At 47.5% G+C, this 14,186-nt stretch overlaps 1 protein-coding gene across 1 annotated transcript; it reads left to right on the plus strand.

Moving 5' to 3' along the window:
• The first annotated feature begins 6,870 nt into the window (after positions 1-6,870).
• dusp16 (dual specificity phosphatase 16) lies at positions 6,871-14,049 on the plus strand. Its single transcript, XM_037121739.1, has 6 exons — positions 6,871-7,184; positions 9,453-9,591; positions 10,479-10,642; positions 10,768-10,927; positions 11,171-11,294; positions 11,748-14,049. The coding sequence occupies exons 1-6, from the start codon at positions 6,906-6,908 to the stop codon at positions 12,832-12,834; spliced, it is 1,953 nt and encodes a 650-aa protein (XP_036977634.1). The 5' UTR covers positions 6,871-6,905; the 3' UTR covers positions 12,835-14,049.
• Positions 14,050-14,186: the final 137 nt, after the last annotated feature.

Genomic DNA, 14,186 nt, shown 5'->3' on the forward strand with positions numbered 1-14,186 from the left:
TGTGTGAAAATGTCGACCCGACCGTCCGAACTCTGTTATACACTCACCAGCTCATTACACACACTGCATACCACTTTTAATCAGCTGACATCAAAGTTGAACCTCACATTTCCATTAAACGCCCCTTTAATAATGCCAAACCTCATTTAAAAAAGGGGCATTTTTGCAGATACAGTGTATGTTAGATTAGCATAACTTGTACAGTAAATCCTTCATTTCTTTCGATAAATGGTCACAATTTTCAACATATCATGAGAAACGATCCAAAGTCTGATTATACACGTACACTCATTTAAACTGTTTCCTGTCTGACATTAAACCTTTTATTTACATGAAACTGTCACCAAAATAAATCTACAGGTTCATCCAAACTCATCTTATACACTTAATTACTCATTAAATACACTTTACACAACTTTTAATCAGCTCACATCAAAGTTAAGCTCCCCTTTAATAATGCCAGCCCTCATTTAAAAAAGGGGCATTTTAGCAGATACACTTAACGTAACTTTAGCATTAATTGTACCCTAAATCCTTCATATTTTGTCATTACTTTGGATTTATAGTTAATAACAAACAAGTTAGAAGTACATCTCATCCAAATGTGTCTAATTTTCTTGTACAACTCTATTTTTACACATATAAACTCATTTAAAACTGTTTCCTGTTTGACATTAAACCTTTTATTTACATGGATTCTCTCTGATTTAATACAAAAACTAACCTGCACACCTGAAAATGTGAAGTCTTGTTAAATTTAACACATTAATATTCATTAATAATGTGTGTGTACACACAACTTGTCATCAGCTGACATTAAAGCTGATCCTGATATTTACTCTTATTTCATCACAAACCTATAATTTATTGTCGAGATGTAAACATGAAATCAATGCTATTTTTCAAATATTGCCGTAATGTTTGATCTCTTTATAATATGTAGTAATGTAGTAAAGTCCTGTACTAAAGTTACATCTTGAGGTTTATTAAAATACACTTTATTTAGTGTTACTTTAGTTCATTTGTGTTGTGCCTGTTCAAACAAACAACAACAACTGGTGTTTTACACTGAAGAGTTTCGACCGTCAAACAGACAAAATAAGACATTTGGACGCACTGTTGTTGATGTTTTGTTGGCTAAATGACTGAGCAGTATGTTATATTTCCAGAAGTATTTGACAGATTAATGCAGAACAGGAGAATAATCTCAAGCTGCAGCACCGCTTCAGTAACCTCCCACTAAAAATACCTCACTGGTCAGTTTCACATCTTATTTTGAGGCTTGTGTTCCTTAGATTCATTAAAAAATGGATCATTACACATCAAAATCTCAATAAACCGCTTAAAAAGCCCTCTTAGCTTTTAGAATGGCCTCTGATGAGTTTTCTACAGGATGAATTAACATTCAAAGTGAAAACAATGAGTGGTGGTTGTTGAAGTTTTCTACGTGATATTAATGGTGAGATGCATGAAGGAACACATTGTTAGTATAATGTTTCATATTAACCTTCTCAGACGTCAGACTGTCACAGTTAGTCTGTAAACTTCGCTCCTCTCTGGAGAGTTGATGTTGTCGCTGTCAGCGGCGGCGGCGCTGGTTTCGGTGACGTCGTCTGTACGTTAGCCGTCTCTCTGCTCGCTGACACCAGATCAGATGAGACATCTGACACTTGGCCCGCGTTTGTGACTAACGGCTGTTTTATTGTATCCTGTGATTTTAGTCTCGACTCATTGAGGAAGTTGACGTTGAGCTCTGAGAATTGATGGGTTTGTTTTTCTGCACGAGGGGATTTTAAAGGTCGCCGTGAACGAGAGAGTGACGAGATCAGCAGCATCCATGTGTCCGTGCTCGTCAGGAGGGAGGACTTATTTTTATTACAGACTAATTATAGATCAGAGTTCAGCTTTATTTAGGAGGTGAAGACATTTATAAAGATGGACCCAACAGGCTTAAAGGAACAGAACACACAAAATATGAATTATCTCCAGTGAGTTTTGGTGGGTAGGAAATTAAAAACAGATAATATTATAACTCTTTATGATCAGTGTTGTACAGAGAAAAACAAATCCTGTATTTAAAATATTCATGTGTGGAACTGATCAGGTAGATATAGAGGCTCATTAGTGCCAGAGGAAATTGTAAGATGTGTTTTTTTTTTTATAACAAGAAAAATGTAACTTTTAATTCAGAGTCAGATACTTAAAGAAAGAAGAAGCTCGTTGGCCTCAGTAGTCGTCACTGTGTTAAAATCTTAAATAATGCACTTTTGAACCTAAATCCTTTTAATTAAATCTAAAGGTGTTGACTCACATCCTGTCGTCGCTCACTGAGAAGGTTAATGTCTCCAAACAGCTCGTCTGCTGTGATCAGTCTGCAGAAGGGAACCGATCACAACCTGATCTGAGGAGACGTTACGTACACACCTTCAGTCAGGGTGCATGCCAACACTTTTATCTCAGCAGCTGCAGTGGAGAGTTCAGCTGTCTAAAGGATGTGGATAACATCTGGAGTCGAGCCTGTGTGATGTGTTGGTGAGCTGATAAAATTGGCCTGTCACAGATGTATCAGTGTTTGTAATATCCAGTGTCACTCTAAAGTCACATGTTGTCGATCTGTAGTAAGGACATGATGACTGGATTGTCATTTTTGGGTGAACTGTTCCTTTAAAATCAGTATTATGAACACTGTAGTTTATAGTTTGTTGTATTTCAAACATCATTCATCTTTAAGTTGTTCCGACTCTTCTGCGTCAGTAAACTGCTCCGTTGTATAAAATCATGGTGAACCTGTCCGCCTGATGTCAGCGAGAGGTTAAAGTTCTCTGATTGGCTGATTGGCTGCTGTCACAGCTGAGTTATTAACCTTTGGTCAGAGTGGGCTGACAGGTTGAACCAGCAGACACACCTGCTGCAGGTGTGACCAGGAATCAGCCGTCTCGCTGCGTCCTATCAGGACGCTGATCTGAGGTGCTGCGTGTTAAAATGGCCACTCATGTTTCTGATGTATTACATTCTGATCTCATTAACATCTGGAACGTCTGTCTGTTCCGTGTGACCTGTGACGTACGGACAAACATACGATCAGTTTTAAAATCTAAGATAAATCAGATGTTTCTGTCCGTCAACACTTTCCTCCACGTCTGTCCAACAAACACAGACGGCCGTTAGATCAGATCGTTTCCTCCATCCTGTCACATTTATAACAGCAGCTCCTGGTTAATGTGCCACAGTGACAACAGTCACACGGAAACATTTCGATCCTGAACGCACCTCTCAGATCATTACAGCGACCTGTGACCTGGTGTCGGACCCTGCCTTCTTCAGAAACAGCTGCCGAGTGATTATTGTGAATGTAAAGACGTAGTTTTGGTTGTGATGGCGGTGTTGTTGTGAGCATGATAACGCCGTCCTCGGCCTCACCTGCCACCTGTCTACCACTCGTCACACTCAGAGATGGTCACATTTCATTTTTCACTTCCTGATACCAAAAACCTTCAGAGAATGAAGACAGTCAAGAGCAGCCAACAGTTTAAAGCAGCAACTGAAATACATCTAAGAAATCCAAAGCCAGGTTGCTTTAGTGGATTTAACAAGTCAGCATTTCCTCTCAGTATGTGGCGGTATGCACCTTTAATGTTGGTTCTGTGTACAGCCACACCTGTTGTCACTGGAGCGGGTCGTGTTCTTCAGGTTCAGTAGAAAACAACACAACTGTAACTTGCAATCTGTGTTGGGAAATAAATTAATATTGGTCTCAAATATTTGATTTTATTCTCCTTGAAGTCGAGCGGCTGTTATCGATTATTAGACAATAAACCTCATCGATCGTCTCCTCGTGGATCATTCATATGTTTGAAAAGTCTAACAAACGACATCAAACCTGTGTCAGTCAGAGTTTACATTTTATATATATTAGTAAGTTTTAACAGAACTGAAGAGAATATACAACGTGATATAATGATATAATGTATTAGTAATAATAATATATGATATATTAGTAATAATAATTTGATATTGTCCTTAAAGTAGCACATAGAAGTGAAACTTTTCTTCTCTCTAACTGAACAAACGACTGTCTTCACTTTATTTGCTGCCTAGTTAATAAATGAAGAACATCTAAATATCCACCTGATGTTATAAGGTAACTTAACACACCGTCCTCCTGCATGAACCTGCCAACAACATCTGTTTCTTAAATTCATTTATATTTGTTGTTATACATCTGCTGCTGGTTCTCCTGTGGATGTGTTGCAGATCGTTAAAGGAACAGTTCACGCTACTCGTTATCTACAACCACGATATCAACAACGCCCGACTTCTCTGATTGGTTTCTGATTTTCCTCTGATTCATATCAACGTGAACAGAACCTCTTCCGGTCCTGGTTCTGGTCCTGGTCCTGGTTATCCTGTTTTGGATCGAATGAGTTCAGACAGACTTGATCTGTGACTCTGTGGTTGATTCATTCAGTCTGAAACTAACTGCAGAGTGAACACAGAAGGAATCAAACCTCTTAGTGCGTGTGTGTGTGTGTGTGTGTGTGTGTGTGTGTGTGTGTGTGTGTGTGTGTGTGTGTGTGTGTGTGGGGATTTTCCTCATCGGCTCTGTAAAACTGGTTTTTACACCATGAGGGAATTTCCTGCTGCGTCTCTGAGTCAGTTGCACAGGAAGTGAAAGCAGTGACCTTCAGTCTGGTTCGTTGTTAGCGGCTGTTTCACTTTCAGTTGAAGTCGTATTGATCTTGAATAACGTGGCAGCTGTTGCTCCATCAGCTGATGATCCTGTAGGTGGCGCTCTTTTCTCCAACACTGTGATCCAGAACAAGATGCATCACAGTCAGCGTCCGTGTTCCTGCTCTCCAGAGGATGATCACGATTACTCATGCTGCTGATTGATCTGTTGAGTATTTTCTTCAGTGGTTGATCAGTGTTTCCTCCTCAGATGTCCAACAGATCTTCAGTTTACTGTCTCAGAGAAGGAAACACACCAGAAAACATTCACATTAATCAGGCGGACAGCAGAGAATTGTTTCTGATTAATTGATTATCAGAATTGTCAGCAACAGAAACAGAAAGTAACACGGCTAATCTTCAATTTCATTAAATGTCTAGTGAAAGAACAGACTCCGGAAAATGAGTTATTAAATGCTGATGCCAACAGGCGGGAGTAACTGAGAGTATGCTGCCAACAACAGAGCTTTTAACTTCACTTAGCTCCAGGCCGATGGAGCTGTTAGCTCCGGGCCGATGAAGCTGTTAGCTCCGGGCCGATGGAGCTGTTAGCTCCGGGCCGATGAAGCTGTTAGCTCCGGGCCGATGAAGCTGTTAGCTCCGGGCCGATGAAGCTGTTAGCTCCGGGCCGATGAAGCTGTTAGCTCCGGGCCGATGGAGCTGTTAGCTCCGGGCCGATGAAGCTGTTAGCTCCGGGCCGATGAAGCTGTTAGCTCCGGGGCGATGGAGCTGTTAGCTCCGGGCCGATGAAGCTGTTAGCTCCGGGCCGATGAAGCTGTTAGCTCCGGGCCGATGAAGCTGTTAGCTCCGGGCCGATGAAGCTGTTAGCTCCGGGGCGATGAAGCTGTTAGCTCCGGGCCGATGAAGCTGTTAGCTCCGGGGCGATGAAGCTGTTAGCTCCGGGCCGATGGAGCTGTTAGCTCCGGGCCGATGAAGCTGTTAGCTCCGGGCCGATGAAGCTGTTAGCTCCGGGGCGATGAAGCTGTTAGCTCCGGGCCGAGGGAGCTGTTAGCTCCGGGCCAAGGGAGCTGTTAGCTCCGGGGCGATGAAGCTGTTAGCTCCGGGCCAAGGGAGCTGTTAGCTCCGGGCCGATGAAGCTGTTAGCTCCGGGCCGAGGGAGCTGTTAGCTCCGGGGCGATGAAGCTGTTAGCTCCGGGCCGAGGGAGCTGTTAGCTCCGGGCCGATGAAGCTGTTAGCTCCGGGCCGATGAAGCTGTTAGCTCTGGGCCGATGAAGCTGTTAGCTCCGGGCCGAGGGAGCTGTTAGCTCCGGGGCGATGAAGCTGTTAGCTCCGGGCCGAGGGAGCTGTTAGCTCCGGGCCGATGAAGCTGTTAGCTCCGGGCCGATGAAGCTGTTAGCTCCGGGCCGAGGGAGCTGTTAGCTCCGGGCCGATGAAGCTGTTAGCTCCGGGCCGAGGGAGCTGTTAGCTCCGGGCCGAGGGAGCTGTTAGTCGCGACCCTGTGAGGTCATCGATGTAACGAGAGACTCAGTAGAAGCTGTTGAGATGAGGATGAGTTGATTGACAGGTGTCACTGTGGACGCCTGATGTTGGAAGACAGTTTGTGATGAAGTCAAATCTGACTGCTTCTGTTTCTTGTTTCCAGAGTCTGAAACCACCTCAGCATGAAGACCAGGATCATCGTGCAGAGTGATGTCATCAGGACGAGCCCGCTGTGGTGTCAGTGAGCCCCGCCCACCGGCCTGCACGCCACCTGAAGACTCAACACACACTTTAACTACGAGGCACACACACTCACACTGACTCACAGTTAGTGAGGCCTCTCTCTCTCTCTCTGTCTCTCTCTGTCTCTCTCTCTGTCTCTCTCTGTCTCTCTCTCTGTCTCTCTCTGTCTCTCTCTGTCTCTCTCTCTTTCTCTCTCTGTCTCTCTCTCTGTCTCTCTCTGTCTCTCTCTCTGTCTCTCTCTGTCTCTCTCTCTCTCTCTTTCTCTCTTTCTCGCTCGCTCGCTCTGCCAAGCGCCATCAGGATGACATCATACCCGACCGACACAATGGAGCTCTTCATCCTCTGAGGTTCCTCGCCAGGCTGCGTCACTGTGCTGGACCGCCGGCCCGGGAAGCCCAGGAGGAGGAGGAGGAGGAGGAGGAGGGGAGGAGGACTACGAGCAGGGAGGGAGGGGGGTGGGGGGGTGGGAGGGAAGGGACGGGGAGTAGTTTGACATGTCGGAGCATCCTGTGGGACCAGGATCATGGACCAAATCTGGTTCCGGGACACTGAGGCCCGGAGCGGTGCGGACCATCGGGGCCGAGGCTCTGGTGGCTCTGCTGGAGGGTGGGCTGGACCGGGTGGTGCTGATCGACAGCCGGCCCTTCGTGGACTACAACGCCTCGCACATCCTGGAGGCGGTGAACGTGAACTGTTCCAAGCTGATGAAGAGGAGGCTGCAGCAGGACAAAGTCCAGATCGCTGAGCTGCTGCAGCACTCGGCCAAGAAGAAGGTGGGTCACCTGAACTTTTCTGTCTCCAGAACTGATTCCAGATCAGTGAATCTACATGTTAAACTACTTTGGTCAAACTGTTAAGAACAGAAGTCTGAAATCTTTGTTTTGTTAGTGAAGTTCTTTTGGATCCAGTCGAGTCTCTGCTGACCCGAGAGGTTCTGGTCACCTTCACACGTGAAACAAACAAATACCTCGTGACTGAAATGTGAAAGGAAGCGAAACAGAAACCCGACTCTGTTAGAGCGGCTCGTCAGTTTCACTTCACTACAATAAAAACACAGTCTTTAATATTTGTAAGTAAATCTTGAGTGTCATGATGATTCTGATGGGTTCTGTTCATCAGGATAATCTCCTCAGATGAACTTATATTAACTGTGTAGCAGTAAGAAGCTAATGTTAGGCTACAGACAGACGACATCACGGTCACATGACTGAAACGTCTCCACCACTAAGAGTCTTACTGCACAATTACTATCCAGGTTTTCTATAAACTGATCAGTGTCCAAGTTGTAAAGTCAGAGTTAGAACAGTGTGGAACTAAAGTGGCCTGTAAAGACGGACTAGTGAGTAGATGAGTCTCCGTGTTGCTGTGAGGACGTTTAATGTCCCCGACAACCTCTGTAGTCTCATTCAGACACTTGTTAGCAACCGCTAACTGTTGTTAGCACATGAAGAGCTTCAGGATTAAACTGTGGGACATTAATGATGATTTTAGAACAAAATAAACATCTTCCACATTATTTCACACATTTAAATGAAAACACATTCAACACTCAGACTTTGAGATGAAGGGACAAGATGTGCTAACATGCTAACATGCTAACAGAGGAAGAAACCCAGAAAATATTCACATTTAAGAAGCTGGAATCAGAATCTTCTAACAATGATAATAAACTTTATTTATACAGCAGCTTTTAAAAACAGAGTTTATGAAGGAAACAAAGAATCCTCGTCTGAGGAGTCGACGCCAGTCATTACAAGTAAAAGGAAAAAAGTGATAAAACGGGCAAAATTACAGAAAGTAAAGGGAAAATTAAGAGTGAAATAAATAAAAACGACATCACAGGAAAGGAATTAAGAGCAGATTAAACAAATAAATAGAAAACAGAATAAAAGCGACTGGTTCATAAGTTACAGAGAAGTGGAGAGTGAACATGTGGAGGAGACACTGAACAGACCTCAGATCAGTGGACTCTGCAGATATTAACATGGATCTGGTTTGTTCCTTCAGACGGACGCTGATGGAGGCGTCCGACCTCACAACAGCTTATTTATCCTGAACAAAGACGCTGGCGAGCGGCGAGGCGGCTCCGCCCTCTGCGGCGTCCTGTTAAACTGAAATAACAGCTCGGAGGAAGCTCGGCCGCTCGTCTGATTACTGAGGCAACATTTTCCGTCCGATTACGAGCCGTAATTAATTCTTAGTGCAGCGATGGAGAGAAAGCAGAGTTTCCTCCAGTGAGGACGAGTTGTAGAGCAGCCAAACCACCGAGGATCAGTCTGAGCCGAGAGGACGACGGACGGGGACGGACGCTTCGCCCTGAGTCTGTCTGTCTTCATCTGTCTGTCTCCGTCTGTCCTCATCTGTATGTCCTCATCTGTCTGTCTCCATCTGTCTGTCTTCATCTGTCTGTCTCCATCTGTCTGTCTCCATCTGTGTCCATCTGTCTGTCTCCATCTGTCTCCATCTGTCTGTCTTCATCTGTCTGTCTCCATCTGTCTCCATCTGTCTCCATCTGTCTTCATCTGTCTCCATCTGTCTGTCTCCGTCTGTCTTCATCTGTCTGTCTCCGTCTGTCCTCATCTGTATGTCCTCATCTGTCTGTCTCCATCTGTCTGTCTCCATCTGTCTGTCTCCATCTGTCTTCATCTGTCTTCATCTGTCTGTCTCCGTCTGTCCTCATCTGTCTGTCCTCCTCCTTCGTCCCGGTGCTGCCGTGTTGTCTCGTCCTTCACACCTTCCTGTGTTTCGCTCTGTCTGTTACCTGTTCAGGTGATTTTGAGCGTTTGGATGTTAAAACTAAAATAATTGAGATTCAGTCAGGCAGGGCAGGATACTCACCTGTCACCTGTTTATATGAGTCACATCACAATACACAGGGTCAGTGTTGTGTTGAGTGAACTGGAGCAGAGCAGCAGAACTCATCAGAACTCATCAGAGGTGAAACACTGTAGCAGCAGAACTGGGTCCTGTGGGTCCAGATGTCTGACTAACAGTGTGATGTGATAAAACTCTTTAATGAACTCCTCTTGTGTCTGTTGTAGTTGGAGCTGCAGGGCGATCAGGAGGTCGTCGTGTACGATCAGAGCTCTTCAGAACCGGCCGCTCTCAGCCCAGAGTCTTTCCTCAGCGTCCTGCTGGTGAAGCTGGAGAGGAGCTTCCCTTCTGTGCACCTGCTCTCAGGTCAGTCCCACACAGAAGACCAGACAGCTGAGACAGGGTCAGGGCAGCCAGACTGAGACTAGTCGTAGTCGATCTGGGAGACGGAGACAATTGAAGAAGCTGATGTTTAGAACTAGAGAAGCGATCCACGTGGTCGCTCCCTGTCTGTCCTGGCGCTGGTTCGGCCCGGTCGCTTGTGATAAAGCGTTCATTAGTTTGAGCGACAGGCGGCTGGACTGCAGGCGCCCTCCCTCCTCTTCCACCGAGGCTGACGTTATGTAACCATGATGTAATGCTGCGCTGACGACTCCACCCTCCAGCTCGAACAACACAAAGACTTCCTAAAAGCACTCGGTCAAAGGTTCAACAGTTACACAACAACAGTGTGTCTGCAGAGAAGAACCCGGAACCTGCTCCTCTGATAACACAGTCTGACAGGACGGGAAGCTTGACAGGGAAGTGAAATGGATCAGAACCAGGCTGTGAACATGGACTTCTGCAGAAGAGAAGAAACAAATATGAACCATGAACTCACATCGGCCTGCTGCCTCACCACAGCACCAAGCTGGATTCATCCGCCGCTGGAAATAATCCCAGCAACTGCTGCGCTGCCTCCTGTTGGAGTTTTAAAGATTTAAGCAACGAGCCTCAGACGGACCGACATGTGGGTTTGGATCTGTACGTTCCAGCTGCAACAATCAGTCCGTTAATGGTTCAGAACTCACATGTGGGTCAGCTGCTCATCCTGGCGAGGAACTGAATGATATGTGTTCGACTACATGATATATTGATTCATCGATAATGAAAATATTTCTTAGTTGCAGCTGTAAATGTAGAGAAACACAAAGTTTCATTTCAGTCGACTTCTAATGACACTTTGCTTAAAATTCTTTGTTTGTTGGTCTCAGGTGGATTCTCAGAATTCTCCCACCTGTTTCCTGGTCTGTGTGAGGGGAAGTCCACCCTGGTCCCCTCCTGCATCTCTCAGCCCTGCCTGCCCGTCACCAACATCGGACCGACCCGGATCCTGCCTCACCTGTACCTGGGCTGCCAGAGGGACGTCCTCAACAAGGTACTGGACGCCCACAGCGGGACGTGTCCTCTCTCTGGCTGTGATGTCAGATTGTTCAGGTGAAGGTGATTCTTTCTTTATACTCAGTGGACGGGTTTGAACCGGGTCTGTGTTTCTGTCTCCAGGATCTGATGCAGCAGAACGACATCGGCTACGTCCTGAACGCCAGTAACACCTGCCCCAAACCCGACTTCATCCCAGAGTCTCACTTCCTCCGAGTCCCGGTGAACGACTCCTTCTGCGAGAAGATCCTGCCCTGGTTGGACCGATCGGTGGAGTTCATAGGTCAGCGGACGTTTCTTTAGAAGAGCAGAGATGTTAGGAAACAAACTGACCTGAGAGGACGACGCAGTTATACTGATTCACTGTGTTTATATGTGGTGGACCCTGCCACCTCTCTAACTTCACACAGTGCTGTGAGACCTTATTGACCTCATTGATATTGTACATATTGAAATATAAACTACAGACTGCTCCTTTAACATGCTGCATCATCAGACTGAACCGTGGCTCTGCTGTGTGTTTCAGAGAAAGCTAAAGCGTCCAACGCTCGCGTTCTGGTTCACTGCCTGGCTGGAATCTCCCGCTCAGCCACCATCGCCATCGCCTACATCATGAAGAGGATGGACATGTCTCTGGACGAGGCGTACAGGTGAGTGTCCTGCGACACACACCTGTGCTTTGTACTAGCGGCAGCTGTGTCGTCCTTCCTGCTGAATTATAAACTGAGTCCGTAGATGTTTTCTTGTGACGTTGAGGCAGGAAGTAAACGTGACAAAGTCCCATGAAAACAGATAACGAAGCCGTGAAGCAGACGTGTGATGTTATAATGTTCTTCTTCTACGGCCATTTAATGGTTTCTGCCCGTCGTCGTCTTAATGAACCGGCTGATAATCACTTCTGTGAGACGTTGAGCTGAAACATCTGATGGAGCTGATGTGAACTCAGAGTTCAGATTCCTGTTTGATGTCCGTCGGGCACATTCCTCCGTCCTAATGAGCCCAGAACCTCGTTAACCCTCTAATTAATGTGTGCTGTGTGTCAGTGTTGATTACAGACGCTCGCCATGACTCTCGCTAACGATGGCCGCTGTGTGTTTCCACAGGTTTGTGAAGGAGAAGCGTCCGACCATCTCTCCTAACTTCAACTTCCTGGGTCAGCTGCTGGACTTTGAGAGGAAGATCAAAAGTCCTCTCAGTACTGAAGCTAAATTCAAGTCCAGCGGCGAGGTCCCGGCTCAACCCGAGGACTCTGAGCCCGCGGCCTGTCAAGAGGCCCCCGGGGGGCTCGGCCTGGTCCCGCTGGAGCCCCTCACCCTGCCCTGCGTTCTAGCCGACGCCCCCGAGGATCGTCTGCTGGCTCAGGCTCTGAGCGGCCTGCAGCTCGCCGACGTCCCTGAAGACAACGCCCGGCTGAAGCGCTCCTTCTCTCTGGACATCAAGTCGTACGGCGAGCCAGGCGGGAGCGCCACGCACCGGGTGTTTGTTCCTCATGGTGCCTCCGGAGACGCCGGCGAGTTCTACAAACCGTCTGCCTTCAAAGAGGCGACCAGTAAACCGTGCCAGTTCTCCCCGGTGGAGGAGGTGTCGGAGCAGTCCACCCCGGAGCAGAGCCCCGACAAGGAGGAGGCCGATGGGCCTGAGCGAGTCACACCGCCGGCCTCCAGCGGCTTCACCAAACCTCCGTCCGCTGCTCCGAACTGTACACAGCAGCTGCAGCGGAGCGGCAGCATGGAGGAGAACACCACCAGCTTCCTGTTCGGCCTCTCGCGCAGCCAGCAGCACCTGGCCAAACCCGGCTCCAGCGGCGCCCTGAAAGGCTGGCACTCGGACATCCTGCTCGGCCCCGTCACCGTCTCCTCCTCCTCTCTAGCCGGCGGCTGGTACCTCTCCTCCGACTCCACCCGCTTCTACTCCACCTCGGCCATCCTGAGCGGTGGCAGCTTCACTGCTTACAGCTGCGGCCACGGTCTGGAGGCGGTGCGGCGGCGCAGCCGGCAGAGGACCGGCGACCGCGGCGACTCGAGGAGGAGCTGGCACGAAGAGAGCAGCTTCGAGAAGCAGCTGAAGAGACGCAGCTGTCAGATGGAGTTCGGAGACGGCATGACGGACAGCCGGTCCAGAGAGGAGATGGGGAAGGTGGGCAGTCAGTCCAGCTTCTCTGGCAGCATGGAGGTCATCGAGGTGTCCTGAAACTGATCCTGGAACTGATCCTGAGACGCTTCAGGACGAGTCTGAAGCTGCTTTGACTCGCAGAGAGAAACGTGCAACACACATCGGCCACTGCAGCGACGCCGGACTGCACAGCGTTCAACAAGTCGGCCCAAATATAACACAGTGTTTATTCTTTCAGAAAGTTTCAGGCGCCTTACGTTCACAGCTAGCTTACTCTGTGAGAGCGAGTGATGCATTGTGGGTAGTTTTTAGCTGTAATGTTGCTATGCTAACAGTGAGTCAGTGGATCAGAGTCGAGTCAGTTTCAGTCAGAGAACAAACTGATGAGCAGCATCACAGAGAAACATCCTCTTCTTTATAAGTCTGTTTCAGTCTTATTCTTGGGCCGATCGGTGACGAGGTCGCGGCGGCGTGTGCGTCAGTGAAACACGACACGAGGACGACACGCCTCCTGTAGCAGGAACAGAGCAGACCTGACCACCGTGAAGAGTTTCACAGCTCCGCCTCCTCTGAATAATGTCTGAAAATGAAAACTCTTCTTCTGCTGGATGTCAGCAGATTATCTTCCGTACTTTATGGTGATGACACACCTGGAGACGGGCTCAGACTTCTTCTGTGGTACTTCCTGTTACAGGAGGCGTCTCCATGACGACGCAGACTGGAGGTAACGAAAGGGGCTGAATCCATCCAGTCACTCATCGTCCTGCTGCTGGAGATCCAACAAACAGTTGGATGTTTATGTTCTTGTGATCTGTTTGCAGAACTTCTGTGCAGAAGATCAATAATGATGATAATAATAATGATAATGATAATATTGATAATGATAATGATGGTGACTGATGGGACATTCAGTCACCAGGTGAGATAACACACAGCGTCAGACATTTGGATTAAGCCAAAGTATAATCAACCAATGAGAACACAGTGAGGAGCTGCAGGTGAGCTCACCTGTGTCACCTGCAGCGCTCAGCTCAGGGTCGGGTCGGGTCGGGTCGGGTCGATGTGTGTTGCAGTAAACTGTGACTGACGGTCTCTGAGCCCTCCAGCAGTCCGTCTGCCCTGCGTCTGCTCCGAGGAGGATGATTTTCTGTCCGATGAACTCTGTGAGGTGGACAGGTGACGTCTCAGGTGAGGCAGGACTGAGCAGCAGCAGACACACAGACTCACAGGTCATGTTGCACTACTGTGGTTTAAAGAATGATCGATTAAAAAGTTATAAATCAGTAAAACAGAGGTGATGATGTCAGTGTGTTTCCTCTCTCACGGTGCCCTCTGCTGGACGCAGCGTGTGACGACAGCACTGATGTGTCTGCACTGATCAATAATCTGATCAGATGATGGATAATATTCATCATTCTTCTGACTGACAG

Source organism: Acanthopagrus latus, chromosome 14 (genome assembly GCF_904848185.1).
Source record: "Acanthopagrus latus isolate v.2019 chromosome 14, fAcaLat1.1, whole genome shotgun sequence".
NCBI classification, from domain to species: domain Eukaryota; kingdom Metazoa; phylum Chordata; class Actinopteri; order Spariformes; family Sparidae; genus Acanthopagrus; species Acanthopagrus latus.

What these genes read in the sequence shown, in the direction of transcription:
- dusp16 (XM_037121739.1), top strand. Translation starts at nt 6,906, where the DNA reads ATGTCGGAGCATCCTGTGGGACCAGGATCATGGACCAAATCTGGTTCC. An exon ending in TTCTGTGCACCTGCTCTCAG is followed by an intron (nt 9,592 to 10,478) that starts GTCAGTCCCACA and finishes TGTTGGTCTCAG; the next exon opens with GTGGATTCTCAGAATTCTCC. An exon ending in TCTCTGGACGAGGCGTACAG is followed by an intron (nt 11,295 to 11,747) that starts GTGAGTGTCCTG and finishes GTGTTTCCACAG; the next exon opens with GTTTGTGAAGGAGAAGCGTC.